This window comes from Ptiloglossa arizonensis, chromosome 14 (assembly GCF_051014685.1).
Source record: "Ptiloglossa arizonensis isolate GNS036 chromosome 14, iyPtiAriz1_principal, whole genome shotgun sequence".
Classification (NCBI taxonomy): domain Eukaryota; kingdom Metazoa; phylum Arthropoda; class Insecta; order Hymenoptera; family Colletidae; genus Ptiloglossa; species Ptiloglossa arizonensis.
In genome coordinates this window covers 7,725,339-7,738,114 of record NC_135061.1, presented here as the reverse complement: position 1 = coordinate 7,738,114, position 12,776 = coordinate 7,725,339, and the positions used below count along the sequence as shown (strand labels likewise).

The 12,776-nt window shown below is 47.5% G+C and overlaps 2 protein-coding genes across 5 annotated transcripts in view; one reads left to right on the top strand and one right to left on the bottom strand.

The window, feature by feature from the left end:
• LOC143154360 (uncharacterized) overlaps positions 1–12,776 on the top strand; it is a 109,266-nt gene that overhangs the window by 6,485 nt on the left and 90,005 nt on the right. The window lies entirely within an intron of this gene.
• LOC143154359 (uncharacterized) overlaps positions 2,516–12,776 on the bottom strand; it is a 37,675-nt gene continuing 27,414 nt past the window's right edge. For 2 of the 3 annotated variants that reach the window (XM_076326444.1, XM_076326446.1), the window contains exons 2-3: positions 5,234–5,436; positions 2,516–4,099 (exon numbers count right to left, since the gene is read on the bottom strand). In XM_076326444.1, the coding sequence (XP_076182559.1) occupies positions 2,516–4,099; positions 5,234–5,436 (1,787 nt within the window). Of the gene's footprint in view, positions 4,100–5,233; positions 5,437–5,518; positions 6,543–12,776 lie in introns of those variants that run through there. The other variant, XM_076326445.1, reaches the window with a different exon arrangement.

Sequence of the window (12,776 nt, the reverse complement as noted above, 5' to 3'; positions counted from 1 at the left end):
AGATAAGAAAAAGAAGGGGGGAGAAAGAAAAAAAAAACCAGTAAGGAGTGCAAAGGGTTAACTATTTCCATGGGTCAATTGTATCGCGTCGTTGTTATCCTACGAGGCGTTCTCCAACGAAACCCTTTTTCTCTCTTCCTCTTCGAATCGCGGTTCAACGACGAGAATTGGTTTATTCGTCGAATCAACTAGTCGAACGATTAACAATTTGCCAGATCCCACGATTTGTGTCGATTTACTATGCGGAAACGCGTTTATTCGAACAACCAGACGATCGACAAGGCTCGATCGACAAGGCCGTCGTTTAAATAACTCTTTCCGTTGACGATGATTATACATACGTTTCTTTCCATTATACTTTTTCTCGGATTACAGTTCTATACGCAAAGCACACTGAATCGCAAGTCGTACATTGTCGCGCGATCGTACACAATTTTCTTTATATATCTATATCTATATTTTTATAGCATATACGATGCACGTATACACACACGCGAATACGAAAATAAAGAGGTTGAATCTTTGATCGGCTAAATCAATTCGGTTTACTGTACAAAAAGAAATCGTATCGGGACACCGCGATTGTATTCGCGTTACGATCGAGAAATTGACCAAGATTCTTACAGAACCAACGAAACGTGACTATCGATAACGTGTTCTATACATTTATAATAAATAAACATTCCGCGATCTCTAACAACCGAAACACGAACCACGAACCACGAACCACGAACCACGAAACACGAAACGGAAACATTTTTCTTGATTTTTTCTTCTCCTTCCATCGTTTCGATCGATTTACCCTAAAACAAGCAATTACAATTACTTCTTTACTCTACTACTCTCTAATTACAATTATTTTTCTTCGTTTCTTTATACACTTTTGTTCTTTTTTTTTTTTTCTCTTCGCAGAAAACGTAACATTTTTGGCACTTTGTTTATTAGCATTAATTTCATTCGGTAACGACTCAAGGTTTGCGAGACTATCGACGATCGATAAGTCACGATTCTAACAACAATTGAACATCTTTAACGCGCAGGATACTAATCGGTTGATTACGTCGTCGTCTCGACTTGCTTCTTCATCGTCGGTTGCAAAACGCGACACCATCGGGACGCCCGTAGTTCGTTCTCGTTCTCGTTCTCGTTCTCGTTCTCGTTCTCGTTCCCTTCTTCCGTTTCAATTAGCGTCTCCGTAATTAATTCGTATGGATCAGAGTGTACGGTTGAAGGACCGCTCGCGCGACCCAATTGAGTCCGAACAGAAAACGAGCAACGAGAGAGCAGGGGAGAAACAGGAACGGAAATTACCGTCCCGATTGGAGGCAACCGGAAGTCAACATCGGTTCACGCGTTGATCGTCGAAACGGATGTTCGAAATTCGACCGATAAGCCCGGCTACGTTTTCTCCCGCCCTCCATTTCGACTAATTATTTACAACGGTCTTGCCCACGCGACAAAAACTAAACGAAACGGGATCCTCTTCGATCAGGTACGCTGGAAAAGAGTTACGATCGATCGTTTTCCGTAAAAAAATTAACAATCGAAGACGTTTCGGGAGGGAAACGGTGCAGGTGTAAATTCGATCGAATTCAATTATCGTTTCGCGTCGAGCGAGCTCGACTAACTCGGGAATCGATTTTCCCAAGCTCGGTATCTCGTTTACCGCTACGATTTCTTTGGAGAACGGAGACGATACGCACCGTGGCTCGAATAACAATCGAAAACGACGAGGAACCGGAAACAGAAGGGTCCAGAGGCACGGTTCCGTCCTCGTCTTCTACTTGTATCCGACGACAGGTGTTCGAGCGTCTCTCGACGATCGCTCAGGTGAATGGAAGTTACCGGTTTCTCCGATCCTCCCCTCTCGCTTCGTTTTTCGATCCGATACGCTCTTCGCGAGCGAGCTCGGATCGCGTTCGAAATATTCTCTCGTCGCGGTTCCGATGCTCCGGACAGTTTTTTTACAGAAACGGGGTGAGACGAACGCAATAAATAACAGAAATTTACAAAACGGAGAAATTTCAACGAAGCATCGGGTCCAAGAAGTTTTTGCGCCGCGCTCGGATATTTAACGGTCGATCGGAAGTTTGCTGGCGCCGAGAATCGAGCACAGTTCGAATCCTGAAGAGCAAAAAACAGCTGCTCCGGGCAGCGACTTTCTCCCGACACGAGTGCGACGATTGCGACGATTCCGACGATTCCGACGATTCCGACGATTCCGACGATCGCGGCCATTCATGTGGCGAGGTTCTAGATTGTTGTTAAATATTAAACCGTGTGTTCAGGGACATCGTACGATACGAGTTTGAAAACCTAACGCGTTTTTCCAACATCGAATGCCGTTTAGTAGCAACCAGGTTGTAAAGTAGCTCGTACAACTAAGAAAGTCCTGCTTTCGACCACGTAGGATCCCTGGAGTCGATAGTTGGAAACTTGGCGCGAAAGTACATCCAGATCGAAACTACCCGTACGCGGAACAGAATCTCCGACTCGTTTCTCTTAACGCGCGGCGTTACTTGAAATAATGTTTCTTTCGCGTCGAGGATCGAACGCAGGGCGCTTCGTTGCCCTTCGTACTCGTAGAATCCTTCCACGTGTTCCTGGTGGGTGTCACGGGATCGCTGAATCTCGTCTTGGCAAGAGTGGCGGACTTGTGATTGGGGTCTTGCTCGACGCTACCCTCGAAGAATCGACACATCTCCCTGACAGGTACGGCCCTGGCTCCTCGGTTAAGATCGTGAAGAGATCTGGCGCGTTGTTTTCCCCTAGGGCTCGGTTTCGAGGAGGAACGACCGAGATCCTCGGTACTTCTGGCCAGTCGACCGCCCAATCTCGAGAGCGACTCGAACAAGGTTAGTTTCTCTCGTACCGGCACGTAGTGATCCACCCTCTGACATCGTTCGAGGAGTCTGGCCACGTCCTCCTCGCGCGGAGGCTCGGTCAGGACCGATAGGGAAGTCGACGACTTGGCTAGTACGATAGAGGTAGAGTTCTCGGAAGCCTTGGTGGGTGTTTGAGACTGTTGACGCGGTACAGGAATTCTGGAGGACAATTGGGCCAGGCATTTCTTGCGTTCTTGGAGCGTGGTCTCGAGCGTGGTGCTCGGGACCTGCTGCGACTGTAACGATTGCCCCTTCTCTCGGACGCACCGTCTCTCCCTGGCTCTGCTTCTTCTTTCGCTGATGTCCGTTCTGAGTATTCCGGGACTCGTGTTACCGTTCTTGGGGCTATAGTTGCCGTTGTTGCCGCTGTTGTTGTTTCTGTTATCGTCCTCGTTGCGATGGTCGTCCTCGAATCTCACCGTGGAGAATTCGTTCGGCTTCACCGGCGGTAGTCTGCTGATAACGTCCTTCTCGTTCCGCGATCTGGAGGCGTCGCGAACAACGTCGAGCTCCTTCTTTGTCGAGGTCGGACAAAAGTCGTCGTTATCGTTTCCGGAGTAGATTCTGCTCCTCGATCTCCCGGAACCGTACGTCTTGAGAACTTCGTTGTTGTTTTCCTCGGCTCTCGCTTTCCGTCTCCTCGCATCCTCCTCGAGGACTCGCCTGCTTCTGGCCTCGTTCTCTCGTCGCCTGGCCTCCTTGTACCTCTGGATTCGTTGCTCTCTGGTCTCCGGCTCGGGAATCGAGGCACTCGAGTCCACGGAATCCACGCTCGAACGACAGACCCCGCCCCAAGGTAGACTGTCGTCGCTACCTTCGCTACTCTCGCTGCAACCCCAAATCCTGGTCACCGGTGGCTCCTTGGTTATTATCGCCGGTATGCTGCGAAACTCTCCGAGGAGGTCCTCGTCGCTTGAATTGCTGCTGGACCAACCGCGCAACTCGCTTCTGGCTCTTCTCCTGGACTCCTCCAGTATCGTCGCGGAGTTTCTGGTATCCTTCTCCGTTGGGGAATCACCCGGCCAACAACGCAATTCGCTTCGCGAACGTCTTCGGGACTCTGTGGGGCTATCGGGGAGCGGGACCGGTCCTCTCGGACATATCGTTAGGATCTCCAAGAAGTTCAGGCAACGTTGAGCCCGAAACGGTGTCTGCCTGACCAGCTCCGCCGCTATTGCTCTGACCCAGGACCAGTAGATCGGCTCCGTGTCGGCCTAAGCAGAAGGGAAAGGTTCCGTTACTCTTAGCGAAAACCGAAACAACCGTCTCGAAACTCTTTGTTCCGCGTTCGTCTTTGGTTCTCGTCTATCGCGTGTCTCGCAGGAGACGATCTCCAACCGCCTAGCTAACTACTATACATCGTAATATCGGGTATCGAGTTGTCGCAAATGACTTTTTCGTCCTCGAAATTTCCCTTCTCCGCGAACGAGTCTCGACGAGCGGAGCGATTCAAGCCCCCCTTTCAATCGAGATACTATATTACGAGACGATTGCACGGACGTCCTTTGAGCGACTGAGCCAGCGAGCCGAAGGAACTCGTTCGCCAGGAGAGGAGGATGGTGGGACTCCTTGACAATGGTGGGTCACGGGAGAATGGCGCACGGATCTCCCACGCGTCGGTTTATCGCCGAGACTGCGGCAACGGATTTTGACCTTGCCTACTGACCTTATTACCTACCGTACACCTCGGACGGATACGAGTTACGTCATCTCGCGCGTCCTTCGCGTTTTATCTCTATCTTATCCGGTGCCCGTTGGCGAAATTCCCACGACGTTATCGATCACCGTTCCCTCTTCCTCGAATTTAAGGGGAACGAACGGTGAGTAAGAGAGAATCGAAACGGGTCGGTTCGATGGAACACGGTCGACGGGATTGGATTGTACACGCGTTTACAACCGGAGCACCGATCGAGACTCGTTATGCAAAGCGAAGAGAAAGTCGGGCGAACCGAAATTTTTGGTCAACTCTAGGAATCGGTGTTTGACCAGCCGAGACTACGGCCGCGGGATTGTATTATATAACGAGATCGTAGAAATCGAATGGCGACGCTGCTAGACCGTAATTAGAAGTTGCAGCAAAACGGGAGTTCTTAGGGGCCGGCCGACGCGAGAAAGTGTTTACAGCCAAGGAAACGGATCGTGCCGTAGATAAAGGCCATTTACATGCAATTACATTGCGTGCTGCGGCGAATTATTCTGTCTCGCCTAGCCTTCCAACTTTTCGATTCGCTCCCCGTTTCCAACTATCACCGCCTGCCTGCGTCTTCTCGCGTATCGGGATCTCTCCGATCGTCGGGACACGCGACGGACGACGCCAAATTCGAAACACCAAAATTCTCCTCCTTTACCCAAAATGTGGCAAGAGTGTGATCCTGCGAGTCGCTGAGCGTGAAACCGAGAGCCAGTACGTGTGGTTGACAGAGACTGGGCGCTGCTTGACGTAGGTTCAACGCCCTCAATGGCAGCCTCATCGGAGTACCCTCGACCCACAACCAACCCATTCTGATGGAAACGATCCGCCTCTCTCCTAGGTCCTCTACGTACAGCTCGCCTGAAACAAACAAAAAATTAACGGTCTAACGAAGATCGATCGGATTCCTAGCGATTCGTTCGTTCGAATTATCGATCGCTACCCCGTGGTAATCGAGGATACGCCCGATGACCTTTAGCCACGATCGTGTCCAATTAAAAGTACCCAATTCGCATCGGGTAATCGAGTGACGTTCCCTTTGACCCGTGGCACGTTTAATCGTGGCTGACAAAAGTTTCCATGGCAACAGGGCCGAACGATTCTAAACACCATGACGAATTTAATAATAAGTGTCCACGAACCTCGTCGATCCGAACGAAAGCGGATGAACCGCGAGTTTGACGTCATTCCAACGATACGCGCGTAGACGGACTCGGGCCATCGCGAACGTTCTACGCTCGATCCACTGGAGCAATTACCAGTGGTGGCTGAAAACGTATCGTCGTATCACGACGAGGACAATTCGTAACTACTATATTTGCGCCCGGCACCAACGTATTATAGAAACAAACGTCGGGACTCCTATTCTACCCGGAGCTGGGTTGTCGTTCCCGTCTTCCAATTTTACGCCGATCGTAAGAAACATCGCGTTGATCTCCGGCTCGACGGAGCGGTCCGACCGGTCGATCGTTATCGCGATCGGTGAAACGTACGAATTAACTCGAGGTAAGGAACTTGGACGACGCATCTCCGCGGAAACCCGAAGAACAGAATCGTCATCGCTGCGAGCCTCTTTCACAGTGGTACCCTATTATCCCGACTATTACATCGAGCACGAGCCGGTCACGGCGAGGGCCGGTACAAAGCCAGTCGAACGAGTGCTCGTTAATCGCGTCCATTACCGGGGGATTCGTTATCAAAGGTAAAGCCACGAAGGACGCGTTCGCAGCTGGAACGTGCTATCGGTAGGACGAGATCGACCGGATTCCTAGGATTCCGGAGCTCGATAACGCACGCGTTATACTATATCGAGTAAATTGGCGTAGAGAGGACTGCCTCGAGGTTCTTCACCTGTATTCCTACGCCGTGTTTGTACGCGCGGATGGACTCGGTGAGCTCCGTTCGACGCGGACCGACCTACGACACCGCACGCACGCCCACCTGGTTTCCACGGAAACCAGCTGATGGTCCGCGAATAGCCACGATCATTTCCATATTCGTATCGATCGAACGAGCTAAACATAGAACCGGGACACCTTCGATGACGAGCTTTTTCAGTGTCGCGACACAGACTGGGCTATTCTCTGCAAACCGATCTACAAACTTCGTCTCGCATCTTTCGATTCCTCGATTTTACGAGGAAATCGCGAGCTTCCTTTACGATACTACGAGTCACCGTATTTTATTTCTTATTGTTCCTCGAGTTCTCTCACTGTTCTCTCGGTTACCCGCGGTGAAAAATTACAATCACCGATTTTACCCTACAGATTCTCCAGGTTCTAAATAAATCAAATATTCTGAAAACTCGGGAGCAGAAAATAAGAAATTGCGATCGAATAATTTGTACTCTTCGACACGGGGACTAGTTTCCCCGAGAAAGTGCGAATTAAAAATCTGCAACATAAATTCTTCGCACTCGTTCTCCTCGGTTCGACGATCCGGGGCTCTGGAAATCGGCACGCGGCGCTTGCATAAATTACCCGGGCAAAATATAGTATGCAGCGCGTGGTGACACGCGAGCCTAACAAGTCGATCGTGACGTACGCGACAGCCTCGAAGAACTATCGGGATTACGGTGTTTCGTGTGCGCCGAGAAATCATCCGTTTTTTTTCCTCTCCCGGTGTGCCATTATCGTGAAAGTGTCGCGAATTTCAGCGCCCGGAATGCAAAAACGAAACCGTCCGAGACACGGGTGTTCGTTTCTGGAACAAGTTTTCTAAATCTCTTTTCGATCGTCGGTCGAACCGAACGACCAACCACTCGGCTCGCAACATATTTGCAACGGTGAATCACGTCGGTTTCATGGTCACTTTGTCGGAGATGCTTACACACACGGTGCACCGTGATATTTTCCGCGAAGAGAATTATGAAACGCGTGAATCATCGCAACGAACGATAAAACAAACCTGGACTGAACGATTTTCGGCTCGGAGCGATTGTGTTACGCGCACCGGTAAAAACCGAGAAATACGCAACGTGATTTCCTACTCTAATGTAAATACATCGATACAATGTTTCTTCTTGATTCGACTTAACTCGTGAGCAGGAGGAAGAGGATTATCGAGTAATCCTGTTAATAAAGAATTTTTGCAAACATATTTCTATGGAACGCTTTGGGGATCGAGCTTGACTAACGGTAGATCGAAAAATTCCAACTTCCAGGGAACAAAGCATCCGTTTCGAGCCGACGCATCGTACTATATTTTCTGGTCGAGAAGACACGTTTTCGGAAGTACGTTGACCGGGAAACCGTACACTCGCGTTCGTTACGACGATCTCCATGGCTGGAAACGTGTTCAAAGTCAAAGAATCCCGAAGGAGAGGCACCATCCGCTCTCTCACGGTCCATTAAGTCGGAGAAGTTTATACTCGCAAAGCATTCGTGTGAATGCCCCGTAAATAAAGCGATCCTCTTTGGACCCGCATCCTGCCGATCCGAAAGTCCCTCGTCGAGAGTGCAAACCAGTAACACTTGACACGAGTGTGTGACCTTATTTCCGAAACGTGGAGACCACGTTATCGATTCGATCTTATTGGAAAAGAGTGGTTTTTTTTTTTTCTTTTTTTTTGTTTCTATCGTAGCGATAGACGTACAGCTTGGTAAAAGTGGAAGAAAAATATGGACGAAATACGTTCGAACAACTTCGGTGTCAGAGGGTGTGAACAAAGAGGTGAACGTAACCAAGTTGTGTTCTTCCTTCGAGGTGTTCGTCCAAGGACAATCCCTTTTTCCATTCACGAATTTTTATTACGGAAGTGCATGAATATTTATGAACGCGCAGAGGACCTCGGGCATCGGCCAGTTCTGCGTGGAAGAAGCTTAACGCGCGTCGTTGCATGTTTTATCTGTCCCTCGTGGCCGACCCACACCGCAGTAGCACGTTTCACTCAGGAAACCGTTTATTTCCTCAGATCCTAGGATAACACACGACTGTCGCGTATACCGGGTGACCCTTTCGTTCTTTCTAGTCTGAAATCGATACCGTTAAACCGCCTCCGTTGACACGCAACGCCACGGTCCTACGCTAAAAACCTTAACCCTGGATTTACCCAAAGATGTCAAAATTTATTCAATATTTTCTATAATTCTATCGAAAAATAAAAGAAAAGAATATCATTCTTATATTTATCGAAGAAATATTCCGATGGAAACTTCCCATGGAAATCTTGAAAAGCAAGAGGAACTTCACCGCGAACGACGCGTTGAAAAAACTCCTCAACGATCCCACGAAGATCACGGTTGACGAACGAAAGATCGGAGGCTCGCTTCCTTGCTACCTTTCGGAATCTCGGTTTTTCCGTTACTCCGATCGACATCGAAGATCCTGTTTTACGGATCATCATTTTTCTGCTGTCAGTCCCGGCGCGTCAGCCTGGCCGAACCGAACAAGACTTCACGTCGCTCGTGTCCTTGCGCGCGCTATGAATTATTTATTCACGAGGATCATCAATGGGAATACCCTCGATTTTTCACGCAGCCTTCCGCCCTAAAACCGTCTCTGCCTTTTCTTTTTTTTTTCTTTCTCGTGTGCGTCAGCACGAAATCCTTTGTTCTGGCCAGGACCAAGATTAGGATTTCACGACCGACAACGGTGCACAATGCGATGAAAAGCACGCGTCGTCGTCGATGCGAGTCTCGGATCGGTCCCGCGCGATGGCATTCCTGCTTGCACCGAAGCATTACTTGGAATTTCATTTACAAGTTTCGAATAACGAATAAATGGAACAATAAATACGAATATCCTCGAGAGTATATACTTTCGAAAGATCCGAAAAAATTCATCGAAACTAAGATCTCCGACTATGAGCAAAACTCCCTTGATGAACGATCTTCGAACCGTTACTCGTTGAATAGAAATTACAATTCGAATTACAAAATGGAACATTTCACAGCGAGCGAATAGAAATTCAAGTGTTGCGAATAAAATCGCTGTCGATTTGTTTCATCGATTAGTTTTTATTCGAACGATTGAACGGTGAGCTACGCAGCTTGTACGGTCTGCGCATTGATAACGATTAGGAGCCACCGAATTAGGAAGTTTCTCCGACCAGTGTACATACTATAGTATATATCCGAGAATGGTTCGAACGCGAACCGGTAGTACACGAGGAAGGAAATCTGCGCCGCGTTCCGTGGAGGTGAAATGCGACGTGAAAGTGACAAACCCGTAACATTGAGACGGAACGAGCGGTGGACCAGGTCGGCCTGTCACGAGACCGGAAGTTCTGCGAGGTACCAGGAAGCGGAGGTGGGAACCGTACGCATTGGCAGTCGTCGTGCGAGTCGAGTCTCTCGACGAGAGATAAAACAAGGAACCTCGATGGAAAAACGGTCACCGTTACTGTACACTGCCACGAGTTTCTGCTGCACGGCGTTAGGCGTTAGGCGTTAGGCGTTAGGTGTTAGCGTGACAGTGTTTTCTACCTTGGGCAACTCGGACCGACAAAGTACCATGGAAACGCAGTGGTTCTGTTTTTCAGCGTATCTTCGTCGCTTAGAAATTCGAACGATATTCATCTCGTACGGATCTAATTATTATACTTTCGCGACTGTTAGCTCCGCCTGTTACGCTTTTCGACTAAATTCGACCAAGTGCTTGCCGTTCGATTTCTATAGGACTCGAGCATTTTAACGAAGCGTATTCACGGGAGCATTGCTGTAAAATTGAATTATCGAATTTTTCAATTATCGTGATAAGTGTTACGTAATAAGGAGACCCCCGCGGAAACTCTAATCGCGGATAAGGTTCTTTGAAAATATAATACTTCTTCGAGAGTGAAACACATTAGCGATTATCGGTCCACTAATAACGAGACTATATCTATGAAACGTATAAAATTATACTCTGGAAAAGTGTTATTATAATATACGCGCGATTTATTTAAACGAGGTAGATACAGTGTGCAAACAGTAGCGATCGAGGTAACAACAGGGCCGTACCTAGAGTATTTAACGCTTGGTATCGTGTTCGCCGATTAAATTTTTCAACAGGACTACAGCGGGGACAGTACTACCGCGAGTAAAGTAAAAGCAATAAAAATGCAAATGATTGGAAATTCAGGGAATTCCTCTTGTCTCTTGTCTAAAGTCTCTTGTTAAATTTCTTTACCAATTTCAATCTAGAAAAGTTTCTTTCGCGTAAATAAATAGACGCGCGAGAAACAGAATCCCAGTTATAATATTAATGATCACGCCATAATATAATAGGATAGAGTAACCTTTTCGTTAGATTTGGTTACCAATTGGTTTTTCCGTTCGGTAACTTGTATCAATATAGTATTTCAACTGTTCGATGGCACTAGCAATTTAGTTGTCACTCTCCGTCCTCCGTAGTACACTACCGTCTACCGATCCAATAACCCAAGCTCGCATTACTATAGTATACCGGAAATTCTGAGCTATGCGCGCAATATATTACGCGGCGTAACGTTACTTTCGGAATCTAAAGAAATAATTAATTTCGGTGTTAAATGTAATTTTCAAAGTACGTTGGTTGTTTTTCACGAAGAATCGCTTCCTGGTTGCACCATCGATAATGGATCGCCCTGTGATTCGTAAAATAAAAAGAATTCATGGATTACGAAACCGATAAACTTTCTTCAACCGAAATTCGTCTCTTATAAAACTACAACTTCCTACACGATTAAATGCATTATTTTAAAACACAATAATTTCACTTATGTACGATTATGTAACTATTTCGCGTTTAATTGTCTATTATCTCCGTAAATCTAACAAACGTATATCCGTTCGGTATTTTTCTATTTTAATATACATAAATTTTTGTTATTAGAAAATGGAAAACCGAACGAGAACCAATTAAACGAATTGTTTTACTCCAGAGTGGTTCGTACAGTCGTGTTATTAAGAACTCGTCGAATCGTGCCTGCGATATCGTGTTATTCGTTACAGAATATTCTCAAAAAAGTACGTAGTTTCTTTGCCAACTACTTCCTTTCTAATTCGCTTTGTAATTTTAGAAATTCTGCAGAGTTACACCATCCGAAATACTTTTACCGTTTAAATAATTTATTTTGATTTTCTTCGTTACTTTGCAACAAGAGTGTTTATCCCGTTAATATGAATAAACAATTATTATTATAAGCCGTAAAAAGGTTAGAAGAAGCTCCCATCGTCGACGATCGATAGCGTGGTTACTTTCTCGCGACTGAAACTGGAAATGGCGACCTTTTCGAAAACTATTTTTAGAGAATTATTCTCTCCGCGAAATTCGTTCGTTGCTAAGGAGAACTTTCGCGGCGACTCGAGGTCCAATTGCCGCGCATATCCGTACGATGAATCGTAACCTCTAACAAGGGTCGAATAACGATCCTAGGACCCTTACTATATTTCCGTAGGCTATTACAATAGAACGATGGGCGCGCAACGTGTTCGCGAGCGATGCGACGCGGTACGATCCCTGATCGTTTGGCGCCGGGCACCTCGAACATCGAGACACACCTGCGAGTCACAGTGTGTCTCGTCGGGCGAAACAAACGGTTCGTTAGTAGTAATTACACGGCAAACCCGTTAGGAACGCTTACGAGGGAGCGTGTTTTTGCGCGCGGCCTGTTCGCGTCGCGGTTCGCGCTGGAAATCCGGTCACTTTGGACCGACGAGTCACGAACCCTGTACACACAACGCGCAACGATTCCTGCAACGAATCCCCCGGTACGTATTCTTTTGCTCGGGCTGTTAGCCTTCCTGCCGACCTATTCCTCCTTGTAAACTCGCCGATTCAACCACGCGTACTGTGACTCGATTTCCCAGCCACGTGTCGAATGGTAACGGTAAGTTTTGACTTTCCAGAATCCGAGCACAATGGATCCGAGGCAAGAACGTCCCGAGGCGAAAGTGAAAAAGAGAGACTTTGTACAAAGGGGGAGCATTCCTTCGGGAGAATCCGAAACGATCGTTTCCACGTCCCCGATCGACCTTTACCAACTGCGAAACCGACCGACCGACCGACGTCACGCGGTTCTTTTTCGCGAATCCGTGTTTCCGGAATGATTTCCTCCGAGCACGAGCAAACCTCTGTTGATTTTTATTGCCGAGGAACGTTCCGCGATCCGAAACGTATAAATATGATAATGTATTCGCACGGAAGACGCGCTTAGGAATTCATTATTCGTCGATTAAAGCGGAACGATGCTCGTTAATTATGCGAGGGAGACGCGTTTCGTTCGATTCTAATCCGCA